The following is a 19,456-nucleotide window of genomic DNA, read 5'->3' as shown; positions in this document are numbered from 1 at the left end:
GAGAGGATTTATACTTATATTATCACCAAGGAATAAGATGCTAATTGGTAAAAATAAAGTATTTACTGTCTCTAATTCTTTACCAAATCCATTAACATGCTAGACCTAATAAGGACGACTATATAAATTAGGTATCAATATCATCTTGATATGCAAGCTATTTTCTTTCTTAACCTATGGTGACTTAGACCATTAATACCCATATAATCAAGAATGTTTCACATTTCAATTATTTTTGGTATTATTACTATTTGCAAAGTTAAGCTGTTTTGTGTATACATGTGAAATTGGGTTTAGAACTTTAAAAAAGAATAAATATTATAAAACTATGATTATACTTTGTTTCATAGCATTGAACCTACGTCACGACTTAAGATTGTTATATTTATATATTTTTTATACAAATTATAGAATTTTTTTAAAAATTATTTATTTATTTTATACATATATGTGTGTGTGTATGTGTGTGTAATAAATCACATACATACATCAATAATATTCAATATTTTATATTCTTGTAAGCCAAATAAAAATACATGTTACATCAAAGTCGATATAGTTAACATTTCAATTAATTGAAAACTAAGAGTGTTCAGTGATATCGAGTCTAACTATCGATATCAAGAGTTATTAAATTTTATTCAAATCTCCTATAAACCATATAATGTTATAGGTTATGTTAGCAATACGGGTAGTTGTGATTCTGATTAGGCGTTCGTATTGGTTGTTCATTTGTTAATTTTTCTAACGTTATACAACATACAATAATTTTATGAAATTTTTGAACAATAGATTTACAGTAAAATGGTATAGTATTATACAATACTGTTCGATAAAAATTATTTTATTTCATAATACATGTATTTAAATTTTAGGTACTTCCGTAAGAAAGTACCATTTAATCAGTTTATTTTTGCTGATTGCAAAATAAAGAGCGAATTAATAGTAAAGTTTGAATCAATTAAAATATATTTTCGTTAAAAGTAAAATGTATTCCCGCAAGATAAATTATAACGAAAGATATTGTTAAGATTAAGCTAAAACTAATGCATATTGAAATGAGATTATTCGTTTTCTTATATACACATATTAATTTTTCAATACCTTTTTAATTAAAGCGATATGAATTTTATATTTTTTTCTTATTAACTATAAAACTTAAATGTACAGCTTTCATTTTATTGAGTATCAACTCGTTTGGTTTATTAGTAATTATAATTGTATACTTATTAATTACCATCAAACTTTGAACATAACTGACTCATAAATGCTTTATTTTGATACCAACTGCTGATGAGGTGTAAGGAAATAATCTCTACTTATCACTCTCTTGGAGTTAGTACACATCTCCAGTCCTGTGTAGGCTTTGAGCAGCTACTGATCATAAAATTGGGAAGATAATTGTAGGGTTATAACCATGCAATGCAACAGCTTACTTTGCACTCCAGACATACTATTTAATGACGCAAAACTATTGCAAAAAAAAATTCAGTCATTTTTAAATTTATCTAAAGAGACTTTCACAACTTTAAGTTGTATAAAATAATGCAAAATTAATTAATATAGAATTACAAATAAGGTGCCATGCTAAATAGTTAGTGGAATAAATAACTCTGCCGATCTCCATGGTGGAACAGTAGCATCTCAGCTTTGCATCCGGAGGTCCCAGGTTCAAATCCCAGTCAGGCATGACATGGCATTTTTCATTTGCTTCAAATTTCCATTTTCATAGTCCCATGTATAAACTTTTTGTTAAGTTTCTGTGATGAATTAATTCATTAGTTCAAAAAAAAAAGAAAAAATGAAGAAACAAATTTATTTTCAAGAATCATTTATAATTTTTTTTTTACTTAAACCGTAAAACTTTATTTATTTTGTTTTTATAATTAAACATTTTGTCATTAGACTTGAGAAAAAAGTATGTTAAAGAAAGTAAATAAATAATATATCTAATTGATTGTTAAATATTATTTACAATGCATTCATTATAAAATTAGTATTTTAGCAATGAGTATAAAAGTAAAAATAACTGTTACTATTTTAAGCCGCTCAATAGAAAGCATTAAGTTAGCTTAAAGATTACTCATTAAAACCTCGAATTCTGATTTATCAACATCATTTAATGCATGCATCTTGTATAAGTTGGTTGGATAAAACCAATAAGACATGGTCTTTTTTTTTCTTTATAATGACTACATTCGAGGTTAGAGATGATAAGAACCTTTAACAGATAATTGCAAGGAAGAGGAAACATTCATACACTTTGGGTAGATTGTTTACCTGAAAAAATTCAAAGAAATTGGTAAAGAATGAAGAACAGTACTTAATTATGGCTGTAGCTCCTACATGCTAATTAGCAAAAAGGGGAACAAAAGAGGTTTTAGTTTTGTATAACAACAATGTGGGTAATCATTTTTAAACAATAAACATGTAAAACAGGAATTACGATTATTTTTCTTGTGCTATCTTTATAACTTACCATATTTATACACTAAATTATAAACCTACTCCTTAAAATTTTTATTTTCAAGGTGAGTGATGATCACTCACAGTGAGTGGGATTTGGTAGTAACAGAGGATAAGTAATGAAATTAATTTATATGATATATGTACTCCTATTTGTTGTATGTACAGCATGGACGAGTGAAAACAAGAACTACAGCTGAAGAAAATGAAAAAAAAAAGAAAGACCGTGAAAAAAAGGTTGCTGCATACGCTGCTGGTATGGAAAAAGTGTTTTCTAAAGTGAGTTGACCCTACTTTAATTTTTTGTTGTTTCTTTCTCTTTCTGTTTAGATATTGTGCGAATTATTTAATTTTTACTGAAAATGTTAAAAGTTGTATAATAACTTCTGTTTTGTTGATAAATAAGATTTTATTGCTATTAAGACTAGACTAGAACCCTGATTCCAAGATATCATTGTGGCCAATTTGTTGACTTTAGTATTCAGCTTATGTTGTTAACATATGCAATAAATTTTTTTTTATATATGATTACTATTTACCTGATTATAACTAAATAAATAAAATATGTTTTTATTTTAATTATTAAAAAGACATCAGCCATTATTAAGGTTTGCATTCATGTAATCACAAAGTATTTTCTAAAAATGATTTGTGTTGATGCATTTTACAGCTTCTGTTACTTATAGTAATGTGAAGTTCATTGTAGGTAGTTATTTTAAATTAACTCACCGGGTTGGTCTAGTGGTGAACGCGTCTTCCCAAATCAGCTGATTTGGAAGTCGAGAGTTCCAGCGTTCAGGTCCTAGTAAAGTCAGTTATTTTTACATGGATTTGAATACTACATCGTGGATACCGGTGTTCTTTGGTGGTTGGGTTTCAATTAACCACACATCTCAGGAATGGTCGAACTGAGAATGTACAAGACTACACTTCATTTACACTCATACATATCATCCTCTGAAGTATTATCTGAACGGTAGTTATCGGAGGCTAAACAGGAAAAAGAAAAGTTATTTTAAATTAAATAACTCAAAATTTTTAATTTTCACTACAACAAATATTGAATAATCTTCAGGGACTACTGATGTGGGTGCTCAAAAATACCTGACCTTTTAACTTCCTTGTACGAAGTAAAGGAAGTATTGTGATTGTGAAAAATTTTGGTTTCCAATTTTCAACGGAAATATGCATTTTGACCATATTTAAATCCGTTTTGCCTACTTTTGGCATGACATTTGTATATGTACATGCGTATCCATCTCGCATCTCAACAACGATTAGCTGTAGGATGTTGAAATTTTGGATTTAGGACTCTTACAAGGGGAAGGCACATTGGTTCAAATCGGACTTCATCTCCTTTTTTTCAATTTAAATATGTTGATTTATTAATAATTGTTAACCAATTGTAAAAATTTTGTATGATAAATAATAATTCAATAATAACAATAAAAAAATATATATATGAAAATATCAGAAGTTATTAATGAAATAAAAATTAAATATAGTTTTAATTTTTTTTAAAATGTGTATATGTAATTTAATGCAAGGAAGTCATATGATATCCACATCAGATTTTTTTTAAATAAGTTGCATAGTATAAAGATTTTTTTGTTATATTTTAAAATTTTATAAACTGAATCTATAGTACCCATTTTGTAACATTTTCTATTTAAAAATCAACAAATAATTATTAATAAGTAAATAAAACATTATAAATTTTTAATAATAGTGTAATTATTTATAAATTATAGATTTTGAAATTATTTTTAAGAGTTAGCATAACTTTTGTTTCTTATAACAGATGAAAACTATTTTATTTAAAATTATGAGGTATTGTCTTTGATATGTTGCAATTTATTAGATAACACATTTGCATTCATTATTAATTTACAAGATGTATTTTTTAATTTAAAACAAATATTTTCTGTAGTTTTATCTTTTGATAAAATAATTTGTTAGAAATCAAATTATTATTTTTTATTATTTTAAGTGAAACTTAAAATTGATATTCTGTCCTTTTATTTTAAGGTTTGTTAGTATGTTAAAGAAGATGCTTATGGAATTTGTTTATAGAAGCTTATTTAGTGTTCAATTTTACACATTTATTACTTATGCTAAAAGCCTTATTTTTTACATTTAATTTGTTTTATTTTCTTTAACTGCTAATTGAATTATAATTTATAACGTTCAAATATAAATTTTTGTACTTACAAAGTAATTATTATTGTACACTAGTATATTTATATGAGTTCATAAGTACTGATTTTTCTTGTTTAGTTGATTTATTCTTTTGATTTGTTTTATCACCAAAGTTACTAAACAAATAATACAATGATCTAGAATCAACAGCTATATAATTAATTTTCTATAATAAGAACTTTTTTGGATCTGCTACTTTTTTAACTTTAAGTAGTGTTTGAAATATTATTTTTATTGAGGTTATCAATTTGCGTTGAATCATATTTGCAGTTTTATTAATCTAATCATCTTAATAGAAATAATCTTAAGTTCTAAACATCCTGTAAAAGTAATTGTTGATAAATTTTATTTTTTGATAATCATTTGTTATACGGAGGAAATGAATTAGAAAATGGTGTTATAGAGGAAGAAGAGGAAGTTGAGGAGGATGAAATGGGAGAAACAATACTGAGATCTGAATTTAAGAGAGCATTAAAAGATTTAAATGGCAGAAAGGCTCCTGGAATAGACGGAATACCTGTAGAATTACTGCGCAGTGCAGGTGAGGAAGCGATTGATAGACTATACAAACTGGTGTGTAATATTTATGAAAAAGGGGAATTTCCGTCAGACTTCAAAAAAAGTGTTACAGTCATGATACCAAAGAAAGCAGGGGCAGATAAATGTGAAGAATACAGAACAATTAGTTTAACTAGTCATGCATCAAAAATCTTAACTAGAATTCTATACAGAAGAATTGAGAGGAGAAGACCAATTTGGTTTCAGGAAAAGTATAGGGACAAGGGAAGCAATTTTAGGCCTCAGATTAATAGTAGAAGGAAGATTAAAAAAAAACAAACCAACATACTTGGCGTTTATAGACCTAGAAAAGGCATTCGATAACGTAGACTGGAATAAAATGTTCAGCATTTAAAAAAATTAGGGTTCAAATACAGAGATAGAAGAACAATTGCTAACATGTACAGGAATCAAACAGCAACAGTAATAATTGAAGAACATAAGAAAGAAGCCGTAATAAGAAAGGGAGTCGGACAAGGATGTTCCCTATCTCCGTTACTTTTTAATCTTTACATGGAACTAGCAATTAATGATATTAAAGAACAATTTAGATTCGGAGTAACAGTACAAGGTGAAAAGATAAAGATGCTACGATTTGCTGATGATATAGTAATTCTAGCCGAGAGTAAAAAGGATTTAGAAGAAACAATGAACGGCATAGATGAAGTCCTACGCAAGAACTATCGCATGAAAATAAACAAGAAGAAAACAAAAGTAATGAAATGTAGTAGAAATAACAAAGCTGGACCACTGAATGTGAAAATAGGAGGAGAAAAGATTATGGAGGTTGAGGAATTTTGTTGTTTTGGAAGTAGAATTACTAAAGATGGATGAAGCAGGAGTTATATAAAATGCTGCATAGCACAAACGAGCTTTCAGTCAGTGTGTGTTTGGAATGTAGCTTTATATGGAAGTGAAACTTAGACGATTGGAATACCTGAGAAGAAAAGATTAGAAGCTTTTGAAGTGTGGTGCTATAGGGGAATGTTAAAAATCAGATGGGTGGGTAAAGTGACAAATGAAGAGGTGTTGCGGCAATTTGAAGAAGAGAGAAGCATTTGGAAAATACAGTTAAAAGAAGAGACAGAATTATAGGCCACATATTAAGGCATCCTGGAATTGTCGCTTTAATAGTGGAGGGAAATGTAGATGGAAAAAATAGTGCAGGTAGACAACGTTTGTAATATGTAAAACAGGTTGTAGGATGTAGGGGGTATACCAAAATAAAATGACTGGTACTAGATAGGGTATCTTGGAGAACTGTAATCAAACCAGTCAAGTGAATGAAGACAAAAAAAACAACCCTGCCAATCAATAAACAATGAAAAATGAACAGCATTCCATAAATTTAGAGGAGACCACTTTGATATAACAGGTTTACAAGATGCTTCCATTTACGCAGTGATAAATCCTTATATTTGAAACAGATGAAATCAGAAGACCTACTCAGTATTATAAGTTTATTTTTGATGAATGTTCAAGGATCAGGATAAACTGATCCAAAGATATAAAAAATTGTATGTTCTCTGGCTTAAACCATTGGCATTACATTTTTACAATAATTACAACTGATATAATTCTACCATCACTGAAATTAACATACTTATAGATATTATGTGAAGCTGGCTAAATAAACTATTGTAAAGATGATAGACCTCTAAGATCAATTACTGCCAAATTTCTTCCTAATTTGGGTCTCAATATGGGTTTCAGTATGGCTTTATTTTACTTAGTTACAGAAATCACAGCAACAATAGCCACAACTCAAAAACAATTTCTAGACATAAATTTCTAGGAGATTATATTATTTTTGCTTATATTAATGCTCCAAATCAGCATCCAAACTCTTACAATGTAATTTTGAATAACTTCTATATATGTATATTAATTTATTTATTTTTTAGAGAAAAAATGGAGAGTTAGATGAAGAAGGTTTAGTCATTTCTGGCCAGCTTCTGTCTGCAAATCCTGATATTTACACACTTTGGAATTTTAGGAAAGAGGTTCTGTCACATTTGAAAGAGACACTGTAAGTGTTGTATATTGTTATTATTACTAGTGTATATATATATATATTGAGAAAATTATATTTTAATTAATTTCTAGTAGCCGATTAGGAATTTTATTTTTGTCTTTAAAATTAAATTTTTTTTATTTTCAGTGACAAAGAAAATCTTGAACAAATTGTTGCTACTGAATTACATTTAACTGAAGTTTGTTTAAGATACAATCCCAAATCATACGGAACATGGCATCATCGTTGTTGGGTGTTAGATAAGATGCTTCCTATTAGTTGGAAGAAAGAAGTTGCAGTTTGTAATAAATATCTTGATTTAGATGAAAGAAACTGTAAGTTTATATTTGATATACTTTTATTTATTAAATTCTTTATTAGTTGGTTTAAGCTGAAATAAAAACTATATGTCAAGATTGAACAATTTATTCAGTAAATTGTCTAAGATATAGAATATATTTATTTATTATTTTGAAAAAACTTTTTCACAGTATAATAAGAGTATTCTATTAAAGTAATTTCTTATTTATATCAGGCAGCGTAAAAGCAGTTTCCCCATATACTAATAAGAAAACAGTTAATAAAAAAAGTCTCTTGTTATTACATACGTCAGAGGAAGTCTCATTTTATAACATCTCAAAATATGAATAGGTCATTGTGCTTCTTTAAACCATAACACAGAGCTAGAGAAATTAGAATTTACTTCATATTGAATAATAAATGCCTAAAAAAATTCCACCCTTCTTTCAAAAATCATCTTCACGACATGTGTAAAGTATAAATTTATTTTATATACTTCCAAATTTTTCATCCTTAATGCCTCTGATCCATAAATTATAACATTATTTTTCTACTTATGGACTTCCAGCCCACTTCTCTCATCTGTAATAATTTTTTCTAAAGTTGCTAGTCATTTTATTTAATTTGCTCATTCAGCTTTAACAATTTCTTCCACCTCAGCAAAGTTATTATCATCACATTTGAATTTTTCCAATATTTGTATAAGATCCTCTTTCTTATAGTGTTTATTTTATGATAATTAATAGTCTACATTATCAGTAAAATGTAATTTATATTAAAAGATCAGTAATATTTACAAAGTAATTAAAAATATAATTTAATTTTAAATTGCTTAGATAGTGCACATCTCGCTAAAAAGATTTAAACAATTCCAAACCAGTGATGCCACCTCACTTGTGTGTAGAAAACAGATAAGGTAATAGTTAATAATTTGAACTTAAAAAAAAAAAAAAAAAAAATTACTGATATTTTTGTAAATGTTCTTCTTTTTCTTAGTAAAATGATCTTGAAAGAGACTTCAAAATTGAGAATGATAATCAAAAGAGTTCATTTTATTTTTTTGTGTTTTGGACTTATATAAAAACTACTACTAAACAAATATAAAAACAATGCAAACAACTTATTCAGGAGCATAAAATTGAAAAAAAATCTTTAATCACAGCTTCACAAACACAACTCTCATCAACAAGTAATACATTGTCAGTACCAGTACCAATCACTTATGGTGCGTGCTACTTCTTTCCAATCTCGTACCAATTAATCAATATAAATATAGTAGAGGTAACAATAAGTACAGATAAAATATTGATTTTACGGAATTTAGAAAATGTTAAGTTTTTATAAACAAATTATAAACTTTTTGTCATTGTTCTATGACTAATTCTGGATAGAGGCTAGTAAAAAATTAAAAAACATGTAATTTATGCATTTGCATTTGTGAAGCTTTTCAGCCATTTCTATGCTAGGGCTGCCATCATAAAGTTAATGGAGTTTTTTCATTGATTATGAAACTAAATAAATATTTGTTTTATCAAAGTAAGTAATTTTAATGCCACAGGAAATATTTTTCAGTTCATGTGTGGGATTATAGAAGATTTGTTGTTGAAAAAGCTGAAGTTTCACCAGAAGCTGAACTAGAATACACTACAGAAAAAATAAATAAAAACTTTTCAAATTATTCTGCATGGCATTATCGCAGTAAACTTCTTCCAATTGTGCATCCTGATCCATCCAGTATAAGGCCCATTGAAGAATCAATACATAAAAAAGGTACATTTAGCAAACGTATTTTTTATTTTATTAATTAAATGTTTATCTGTGTTTTCTTGTTAGAAAGAATAGTGAGCGTCTTTATTTTTGCTAATAGTTTGTAAAATTTTCTACTTTAAGTTTTATATGAATCTCATTGTTATAATTTAATTACTTTTTATCTGAAAACAAATTTTATGGTTGTGAAATGTGAGTTATTAACAATACTGCCTATTAATTGTAATGCATTTGTTTTATATTTAACAGTATTTTACAACTTAATCATTGTAGTTATCTTAGTTCATTAACTGTTTTATTTATGAACTATAAAGTAATCCATGAATTATTTTAGCTATATTTACTCCATATGAATTGTGACTTTTTCATAGATAATAATCTAGTTTATTATCCCAAAAAAATTTCTCATAGAAATTCACTTTACATAATTAATATACTGCTTTAAAAATATTTATTTTAATAATTTTTGAATGAATATTAAATTAGTATCCATATCACCTTGTTTCTAGATCAGTATTAGAATATAAAAAATAAGTAACTTTTCCATTTCTGAAATCTTTTTAATATGTTTTTTTTTATGTCTTTATCAGAACTAGAAATGGTGGAAAGTGCAGCATTCACTGATCCATATGATCAAAGTGCTTGGTTTTATTTAAGATGGTTACTTGGCAGAATTAGACCAAATTTATCGATATGTCAAGCAGTACTGAATCGATCAACTGTTAGCATTTCTTTTAACCAGAATGTTAATATAGATTGTGTTGAAATAAACGGATTGGATACATCTGAATGGCGAACTGCAAATAGTAAACCATTTTCACATATTTTTGTAAGTAGTGTTGAAAAACTGATTAAACATTTAAATTGATGTATAAGTGTTCAAAGTTAAGAAAGTGTAAACACACAAGTCAATGTGCAGGATGGGGATGGATTGGTATACATGGGTGGGACGAACAGAGGATCCGCCATACTCACACACATGCAAGTATGTATTGTGTGCCTTCATGCATATGCTCAACAGCGCACTGAATTTTATGTAGTCATGGAGTGAATGGTGAACTGCAGGCTCACATGGTACTTGAGAGACATGGCCTTCTATATCTAGAACAGTGCAGTTTCCACTAAGGACTTTCTTCCATTGACCATTTAGTGTCACTGGAAGCAGCTATTCAAAACGTTTTCCTATTCCACCAGCGCCTTGTTGCTAACTTCTTTGATATCAAGAAGGTGTATGACACAGCCTGGTGACTTGGTATTCTTAACACTCTTAAAGAATGGGGAGTCAAGGGCTGTATGCTTGCATTTATCAGGGGTATCTTAAATGACCAAACTTAGCGTGTTCGTGTTGGAGATTCCTTATCAGGTAGCATCACCTTGGAGAATGGAATACCTCAAGGAGGTGTATTAAGTCCCATCACCTTGTTTGCTATAGGCATCAACAGTATTATCTGGATGTGCAACCACCTGTTTCTTGTTCGTTATTTGTTGATGATTTTGCAATTTATATTACATCATGTTCAAAAACCACAGCAGACTATTGCAGAACACAATATCTTGGGTCTTGAAGCTTGGTCCAAGGTTACCGGCTTCACATTTTCATCTGAGAAAACAAAATGTGTAGTCTTTTCTCAGCTGCAGGACCCTTCCATTCTGCAAGTTTTTCTTAACAGAGAGCTAATTACTATCTCAGCCAATATCAGGTTTTTAGGTTTATTTTTTTAAAGCCACCTAACTTGAAACGCATCAAAAAATTAAAAAGAAAATTTTCCAAACTGCTAGATATGCTATGAGTTCATAAAAACACCAGTTAGGGAACAATAGGTCATGTATGTTGCGATTTTATTATTCCTTAGTTCGTTGTTTAGATTATGGTTGCATCACCTACTCTACAGCACATAATACTGTGCTGAAGATGTTAGATGCTGTAAATCATGCTTCTCTCCGCCTTGCTACAGTGGCTTTTAGATCAAGCCCTGTCACTAGCATACTTGTTAAGTGTGGCGAACCATCACTTTGGGGCAGACGTGTCCAACTTTCAACATCTTACTTTGCTCGTTTTAAAGGGCAACCAAATCACCTGGCTTTTACTGCAGTTCTTGCAAATCCTAATTTACAAAGATATGAAGACCACCCACATTTCATTGCACCTAAGGGTGCATGCACCCGGCGGTTACTACAGCTTTTAAATATAGACTTCCTTCCTATTTTTCCAGCGTATCCCATTTCTCATATCCTCCATGGAGAATCAACCTTATAAATTTTATTTTATTTTTGATTTTACTATATTTAAGAAACAATCAACACCACTTATCGTCTTTCAGCAAAGTTTTCACAATAGTCTTTCCAAAATAAACCCAGACGCAATAGTATAAACAGATGGATCGAAACAGAATGATACCATTGGATGCGCATTTACTCTTAATAGCAGAATCTACATGTTTGGTCTACCTAATGTTACAGTATACTATAGTGTATTTACTGCAGTAAATACACTTACTATTTAAATAAGGCTTATAAGCCATCAATAAGGCTTTGAATATCGTTAACCCAAAATACCGTCATATCCTTATTTGTAGCGACTCATATAGTGCACTCCAAGCTTTAGAAAATTTTTACTGCATATATCCTTTGGTCACTGAAATCTATAATGCAATCACTGAGTTGATCCATCATAACACTCAAGTGAGTTTCTGCTGGATCCCTAGCCATGTAGGAATTGCGGGCAATGAATGCGCAGATCCTGCTGCTAAAGATGCATGTAGTCAACCTTCTTTCACCAATCATGTTACTATGAGGCATATTTTTAAAGTAAGTACCGTTTTGAAATTAAAAAAAAAGACATGTACACTCTTCTTAACAATTTCATTTTTACATGAAAGCCTATACTTTAATCTACTGTTCTACATAATTGCCACCAGTATTAAGGCACTTGTCGTATCGTGCAACCAGCTTTTGAACACCGTCATCATAGAAGTCTGCTGGCTGACTTAATAACCACTGCAACATGGCCGCTTTGACACCATCATCATCGATAATTTAAACATTCAGTCTCAGTTTCATAGACAACACTTCTTGAAACTTGAGGAATCTCTTCAGATAGAGAAGAAATTGTAAAGCGTTTGTTCTCTGTCACTTTTTCGTCAACTTTCTGCACCAAATCTTCAGTAATGACATTAGGTCATCCATTCCGTTCCTCTTCATGAAAATTCTGGTGGCCATCTTTAAAAGCTCTAAGCCATTTTCATACCATTTTATCGCTCATAATGTTTTCTCCATGCACTTCACTGATTTGTTGGTGAATTTCAGCCGCTTTCACGGCTTAGCTCTAAGAAAACAAATCACATCACATATTTTACTGTTGGGGGATTCTCAATCAGCAGAGGCATTTTAAATACTCACAAAAATGTAAACACAGTCAAATATTTCCTTAATGGCGTCTATAGCTTGCCAACAGATGCGGGTACACAGTACGCATGTGTAGAATACCAATCACAGCGTAGCAGGGACAGAATTTAAAAACGGTACTTACTTTAAAAACATGCCTTGTACATGCAATTTTATCAATTGTGTAAAACATACTCTTCGAGCAAAGTGGCAAGGTGACTAGAGTGCCACAGTGGGTAATAATCTCCAATGCATTAAAAATACTATGTTGCCATGGGACTTGTCTTTCAGAAAACTCCGTTGAGAGGAAGTAGTCCTTTGTTGATTGTGGCTAGGCCATACCAGACTCACACACGGTTATCTAATGTCAAAAGTAAATGCACCAATGTGCATATGATACAACTGTCGCTTGACTGTGCCACATCCTTGTGGATTGCATTTGTTATGTGGCCTTGCATCATAAATTTAAATTGCCCAGCAAAATTCATCAAATCCTGGGCAATGACAAATAAGTTTTAGACCAGGTTTTTTTTATTTCTTATAACTATTAGTATTTTACATATTTTTTAATAGTGTTTTTTTCTTTACTGTTGTTTAGTTTTAAATTTTTATTTTCTTCTGTTGACCAAGAACAAGCCTTCTTACACTCCTCTCAGAGTTCATTAAATTTATTTTAGTTTTATATATATATATATATATATATATATATATATATATATATATATATATATGTTTATATTTATAGTACTTAGTTATTTTTAAGTTTTTTATCTGTGATTGTAATTATATTTAATATTTTAGTGATATTTTATATGTGTTAGTAGCTGTAGGTTTTAGCTTTTTAATATTTTAATTTTTAACCTAGTTTTAGTATATGTTAATGTCTTCCATTGTCCAAGTTGGGCCCTTTAACCCCTCATGGACTTTATTAAATTCTTTTTAGTTTTGTTAAATTTTAGGTTTTTAGTTTTAGCTTATTTTTAATTTTAGTTTCACGGCTGTGATATCAGTTTTAAATGTCTTTTTAAAAAAGAGATTTTAGTTCTGATATTAGTTGTAAGTTTTTGTTTATTTTTTTTAGTTTTTAAGGTAGTTCTAGTCTTTCTTAGCTATTTATTTATTTTTTCTATAAAATTTTATTCTGGGCGATGATAATGCCAAAGCGTTCTTTACCCAACAAAAAGAAAAAAAAAGCACACTGAATGCTCACAGATACATAACATCTTACCATTTCCCTTTTTTTATATTTATTGTTTGTTTAATCTGTTAATTTTTTTTTTCAATTTGTTTGCTAAAATATTTAATTTTTATTTTTTTTTGCTTACAGTTACAATTTTTATTACTTTTTGAAATTTCATTTATTCTTTACAAGTTTTTTTTAATTTATTTAATTAACAGAAAGAGATAGTTAATTAGGATAGATAAGGGTTTTTTAATCAAGCAACTTAATCCCACCCATATCATCAGATCTTGCATCATCTGTATCATACTTGTTCGATGACTGATTCATTGGCACTCTCATCACTGCTTTCATTGCCATTGTCACTGTGATCAACGCAAACTGTAAACCTTTCAGTTTGGATGTCAGCAACGTGATCTGTATTCATAATAATATTTTTCTATTTTTAGTGTGTGTTCCCAACATAGCTTCCAATATTCCACTGGCAGTTCAGAAAATTTTTTCTTAGCAATTTCTTTTATATTATTCATATTTTTCTAACTAGAGACATTTTCGTTCAGTATTTGAATTTTTATTTTTGTTCAAATCAACTCAATTGGGTTAATTTCAGGTTGGTAGGGATGTTGCCTTATTATGTTGTGACTGTGATCCTGCAGTATTTTATGAAGTAGTACTCTTCGTATCAAGGCAATTCACACTAATTCGTGCAGTTCTGTTTTTAACATATCTACTGAACACGGAATATTTCTATCTTGAAGCCGCTCATAACAGTTCAGGATTTTTGCTGTTTGAATTTGGCACCATGTGTAACTTTACGTTGTGGTACCAACTATTATCAATTAACAGAACCGATCAACATGGAAGATTTGGGATTAGTTTTATCTCAGCCATTTTTCGTAATTATTGGCATTCATGTTATTCTTATATTCTCCTTTTTTTTGGCCCAGTCTAAAAATTAAAAGAGCATTTTGAACTTCTCTTGCTTCACTGCCAGCATGAACCAATATCAGCTTTGATTCTTTGGATACAGGTGTTTTATAGCCTTATGTTTATGGTCTAACCATAACATTTTCCGTGTGTCAAATGAATATAAGATTCATCTGAAAAAATTATTAGTCTTCCTTCCCATCTGTAAATGCTCATTTTATTTAGATAATTTACTCATTTCGTACTAAACATTTCCTGTTATTTTCATTTTTCTTCTATTTAAAACCGATACTTCTCACAATTTTCCTTAGAGTTTTGTGATTTCAATTCATCTGGAGAGATGAGTGTTTGGTTTTTAAAATGAATAATAACTTTTTCAATGTAGGCAGGGCTTTTTGTTTTATATATGAAATTTTGTAATTCGTATCTTTGGAAGTTGCAAGTGTTAACTTTCATATTCATTCTATTATAAGTTTTTCCCGGCATACTAAAATTCTCATTTTCTCCCAGTTTATGTGATTTTGTAATCACTTTATGCACAATATGGACAGATACTCCACAAAGGTCTGCTAACAAGCTTGAATTTCTGTATGTATAATCGCTGGATTTTCTTCTAATAGTTTGCTGTATGTAATATGTTATCTAATATGTTTGCTGTATGTATGTATTATACACTTGCTTTGGCTTTTTAGAGGTATTTCTCTTCATAATCTACGATTGCATCTTGGATGAAGCATTAGGAAGATTAAGTATTTAAAAATTCCGTTAATGAAAGAAAAGTAGTTTTGAAAAACTGTATAAAAAAATAGTATTGAAAAATAATGATTAAATGCCAGTAACAATATACAGGTCCATTACATGATTACAAGAAGACAACTGAATTCCTGCTTCTTCTCAGTACTTTTTCTTTTTTTTTTTGATACTCTACTCCCCTGGGCCGGTCTGACTGGTTGGTATTACGCCTCCCAGGGAAGTGTCTGCCATACTCTAACGAGCCTTCCCACCTACCGGCTGTATGTCCGGCATGGCAGGTCGGCTCGCCTTAGGTCAGATCTTTTGAGTACTTATTTTTGCCCTCTTTTCTGACACCACGCCATACCATGATTTGTCTTGACGTGGTATCGGGTCTTTTCTCTTTTATATAATTTAATTTTGCAATTATTTCCCTAACCTAATTTCCCATGGAGTCCCCAGTGGATCCTTGAAGCCGGCACACCTCAGCATGCCGACCCTCACCACTGCGGCTGTCCGCCCTTCCCTATCACTATCCCTAAAAACCTGTGTCCTCTCATCCGCATCCTTCTGTGATATAACCCCCCTTGCGAAGTCCGCCACCTTCCTCCAATTATTCTCGTTGACCATCATATATCTAAATACTTCTATGGGGCTTTTCCCATCAATTCCTGAGGTAGCCCTGAGTGTTCTCCATTTACCACACTCAAAAAAGGTGTGTTCGGCACTGTCTTCTATCCCACAATACATGCAGCCCGGTTCCGGCCTTCTTCCAATTCTACACAGGTACTCATTAAAATTTCCGTGACCTGTAAAGAACTGAGTAAGATAGAAGTCGACCTCTCCGAATCTTCTATCCAACCATCTAAATAAATCTGGGATTAGATCCTTTGTTCGTTTGGCGGTCCCCTGCACTCTCCATCTATTTTGCCAGCTCGTCCTTAATCTATTTTTTGTTTCTTGTACCTCTATCCCCTGCATCCTCTCTACCCTACTCAATACCATTAAGTGTATAGGGGGATCCCAGACAGAACACATAGCGCCTCATATGAGACTGTTCTGTAGGCTGAGACCACCCCCAGCAACAGTCTCCTATGCATCCCAGTAAGTCTGCGAAGATTTCTCTTTATTTCCACCGAAGGCCACCAAACTGGCACCGCGTTCAATATTGATGATACCACTGCAGATGCGATAACTCTCCTCTTTGATGGCCTAGGAGCTCTCTTATTAGACATAATGACATCAAGGCTCTTTGTCATTATCTCTGCTTTATTGCATACATTTATGATATGTTGCGTAAAACGGCAGCTTTTATCTAGGGTAATGCCCAAATATTTAATTGAATGAGCTTCTGCTACTGCCTGTCCATTTAAAGTAATGAGCGGAGATTCTAATTGTCTTTTCCCTGTAAACATTAAGAATCTGCTTTTATCCATAGCTATCTCTAAACCACGTTCTGCTACCCAACTGCTGATTATCCCTAATGTTATATTCGCTTTCTCCTGAACCTCATTGATAGTTTTACCCTCTACAGTAATCGCCAAATCATCGGCGTAAGCCAATACCTGCACTCCACATGGATACCTCATTTATAATATCCCATCAAAGGCCAGGACCCATATTAAAGGACCCAATATTGAGCCCTGTGGCACCCCCGCCATACAAATCAAATCTTAATATCTCTTCCTGTGCTTCCACCTGACACCTTCTGTCTGAGAGGTACTCTCTAATTTGTCTTTGTAGATATGGACTTATATTCTTCTGAGCCATAGCTTCTATAATTGATGACCATCTAATGGTCCCAAATGCATTTTTAATATCTAATGTGATGAACAAGGGAATATGCCTTGTCCTCCAAGTTCCTCTCCTTGTCTCTAGAGCACAATCCATTACTTTTTGTATTGCATGTATTGTGGATCGCCCCTTCCAGAAACCAAACTGATTATTGCTAATACCTACATCCTCCTCCACTTCTCTGATGATGCGGCTGGCCAACATTTTTTCCACTACCTTACCCAAGGTATTAAGGAGGCTAAGTGGTCTGTAAGATATATCTCCATTTTCCTTTGGACCCTTCTGAAGGAATACAATTGTGGCTTCTTTCCAGCATGCCGGGAAATTTCTATTCTCCAGGCCCTGACTGGTAATCACCAGCATTTCCCATGGGACTCTCCTAACTAGACCCTTTAGGAGCGCCGCAAGAATCCCGTCCAATCCGGGGCTCTTTTTATTCCCAAGATGCCCGACCACTGCGTTTAATTCTCCAAGAGTGAACCTCCTGCTGTCACAATTAATGATTCCCTCAATCACCTCTTCTGTTCAAGGAAATAACTCGCTAATTTCCTGTTCCGCTTGCGATTTACTTAAAATAGGCAGGCGCCTGCCAAATCTCTTTGTAATTATTTTATACGCCTGTCCCCAGGGGTCGTTATCTAACTCCTCACAATACCCGTCAGCAATTTCTCTTTGCTGTCCTAATAGCCCTATTTAATGATCGTCTATCTTCAATATATACAAGGGTCGCTGCCTCATATTTTTGTCCACCTGTGATCCTGAGTCGTTTCTTTCTCCTGGATTTTTGTAACTTATCTCTTAGGGTCTCTATTTGCTTTGACCACCAATATGCTGAGCTTCTCTTTCTGCTCCTACTCTCCTCCCTTTCCATCTCTTGTTTGACTACATTGGTCAGCACCAGCGGTGTTAATTCAGTCATATTTATGAGCCTCGTGGATGTCCTACTAACTATTCTTTCTATCTCTTCTGCCGTAAACATCCAGGGTAACGGTCTTTCTATAGTAGCAAACATCGAATCATCAATACAAATTCTGGTCTCTAAATGATCACTGGCGATTTCATGAGGTAATACTCGCCAGTCCCATTGCTTCCCTCTCCACCTCTTGTCCAGGATTGTAAGGTCCAGAACCAACGAGTGCCCTCTCGCCTGATAAGTGGGGGTACTGTCATTGACACAATGACCGCCAATAGAGCTCATAGTGTCCGTAAATATTTCACCTCTTCTATTTGTGTAAGTACACCCTGTAGCCACTGATTTACAGTTAAAATCCCCCAGGAGTATGAATTTCTTCCTATTTCTAGTAGTTATTCTTTGTATGGTATCCATGCATCTTGCAAATTCACTCAACTCACAATTAGGCGAAATATATATTGCAATTACGAGTCGGATTTGATTGCCACTATCCCTTTCGATCTCGCCGTATTCCTCCAGGCTATTCTCCCACTGATATCTCTCACCACTACATCCCTTCCCCGCAATTAAGACAGCTACTGTGCTCTTTACAATCCGCAATTTTGTGACCTATGCCCCCACAATTGAAGGTTAAATCTATCTGGGCCGTTACACTCACTCCTGTGATGTCCCATGCTCCAACATCTAAAACACCTTTCTTGATCTTCTCGTATATACGCCCTACAATTGACTCATCCTATCTTTATTCTTTGGTCAACCAATCTGCATGCTGCTCTGTAGGACATGACTACCGTAGCATTCTGTGTTTCATTATACCCTGGTCTTATGGATGTAATTTTAACCTCTTCACCATCCCCTGTCCTATTCATTATTGCTGCCAGTATCTCCTGTTCCGGAGTATCCATTTCAATGTCCCTTATGTGCACTATTGTTCTTCTACCTGCTCTAGTTTTTAAGTCTACCTGCAGGTCCACGGCTTAATCCCTGAGCGTACTACTAAAATCTGCTGCTCTTTGAGCCCCCTGGATGCGGACATGTAACTCCTCATTCCTACCTTTTCTGAGGGATATGACATTATTGGCCTTGTCGCTATTTACCGCAGATTTCATTGTTTTGAGTAGCTCAGCTTACGACTTACCCACTGCTTTTACTATCACTGTGCGGCTCTCCTACGCAGGTGGAGTGGCCTTCTTTATTGCCGCTTGTCCCGGCCTTAACTGTC

General features: G+C 32.3%; 1 protein-coding gene across 1 annotated transcript in view; it reads left to right on the top strand.

Moving 5' to 3' along the window:
• The first annotated feature begins 666 nt into the window (after positions 1-666).
• RabGGTa (Rab geranylgeranyltransferase subunit alpha) overlaps positions 667-19,456 on the top strand; it is a 45,361-nt gene continuing 26,571 nt past the window's right edge. Inside the window, exons 1-6 of the mRNA XM_075355358.1 lie at positions 667-807; positions 2,635-2,745; positions 7,128-7,252; positions 7,385-7,572; positions 9,110-9,307; positions 9,895-10,133. Coding sequence (XP_075211473.1) covers positions 805-807; positions 2,635-2,745; positions 7,128-7,252; positions 7,385-7,572; positions 9,110-9,307; positions 9,895-10,133 — 864 coding nt within the window. The 5' untranslated portion in view covers positions 667-804. The remainder of the gene's footprint in view (positions 808-2,634; positions 2,746-7,127; positions 7,253-7,384; positions 7,573-9,109; positions 9,308-9,894; positions 10,134-19,456) is intronic.

This window comes from Lycorma delicatula, chromosome 2 (assembly GCF_047948215.1).
Source record: "Lycorma delicatula isolate Av1 chromosome 2, ASM4794821v1, whole genome shotgun sequence".
NCBI classification, from domain to species: Eukaryota; Metazoa; Arthropoda; class Insecta; order Hemiptera; family Fulgoridae; genus Lycorma; species Lycorma delicatula.
The sequence above is the reverse complement of the archived record's forward strand: the minus strand, read 5'-3'. Positions and strand labels throughout refer to the sequence as shown.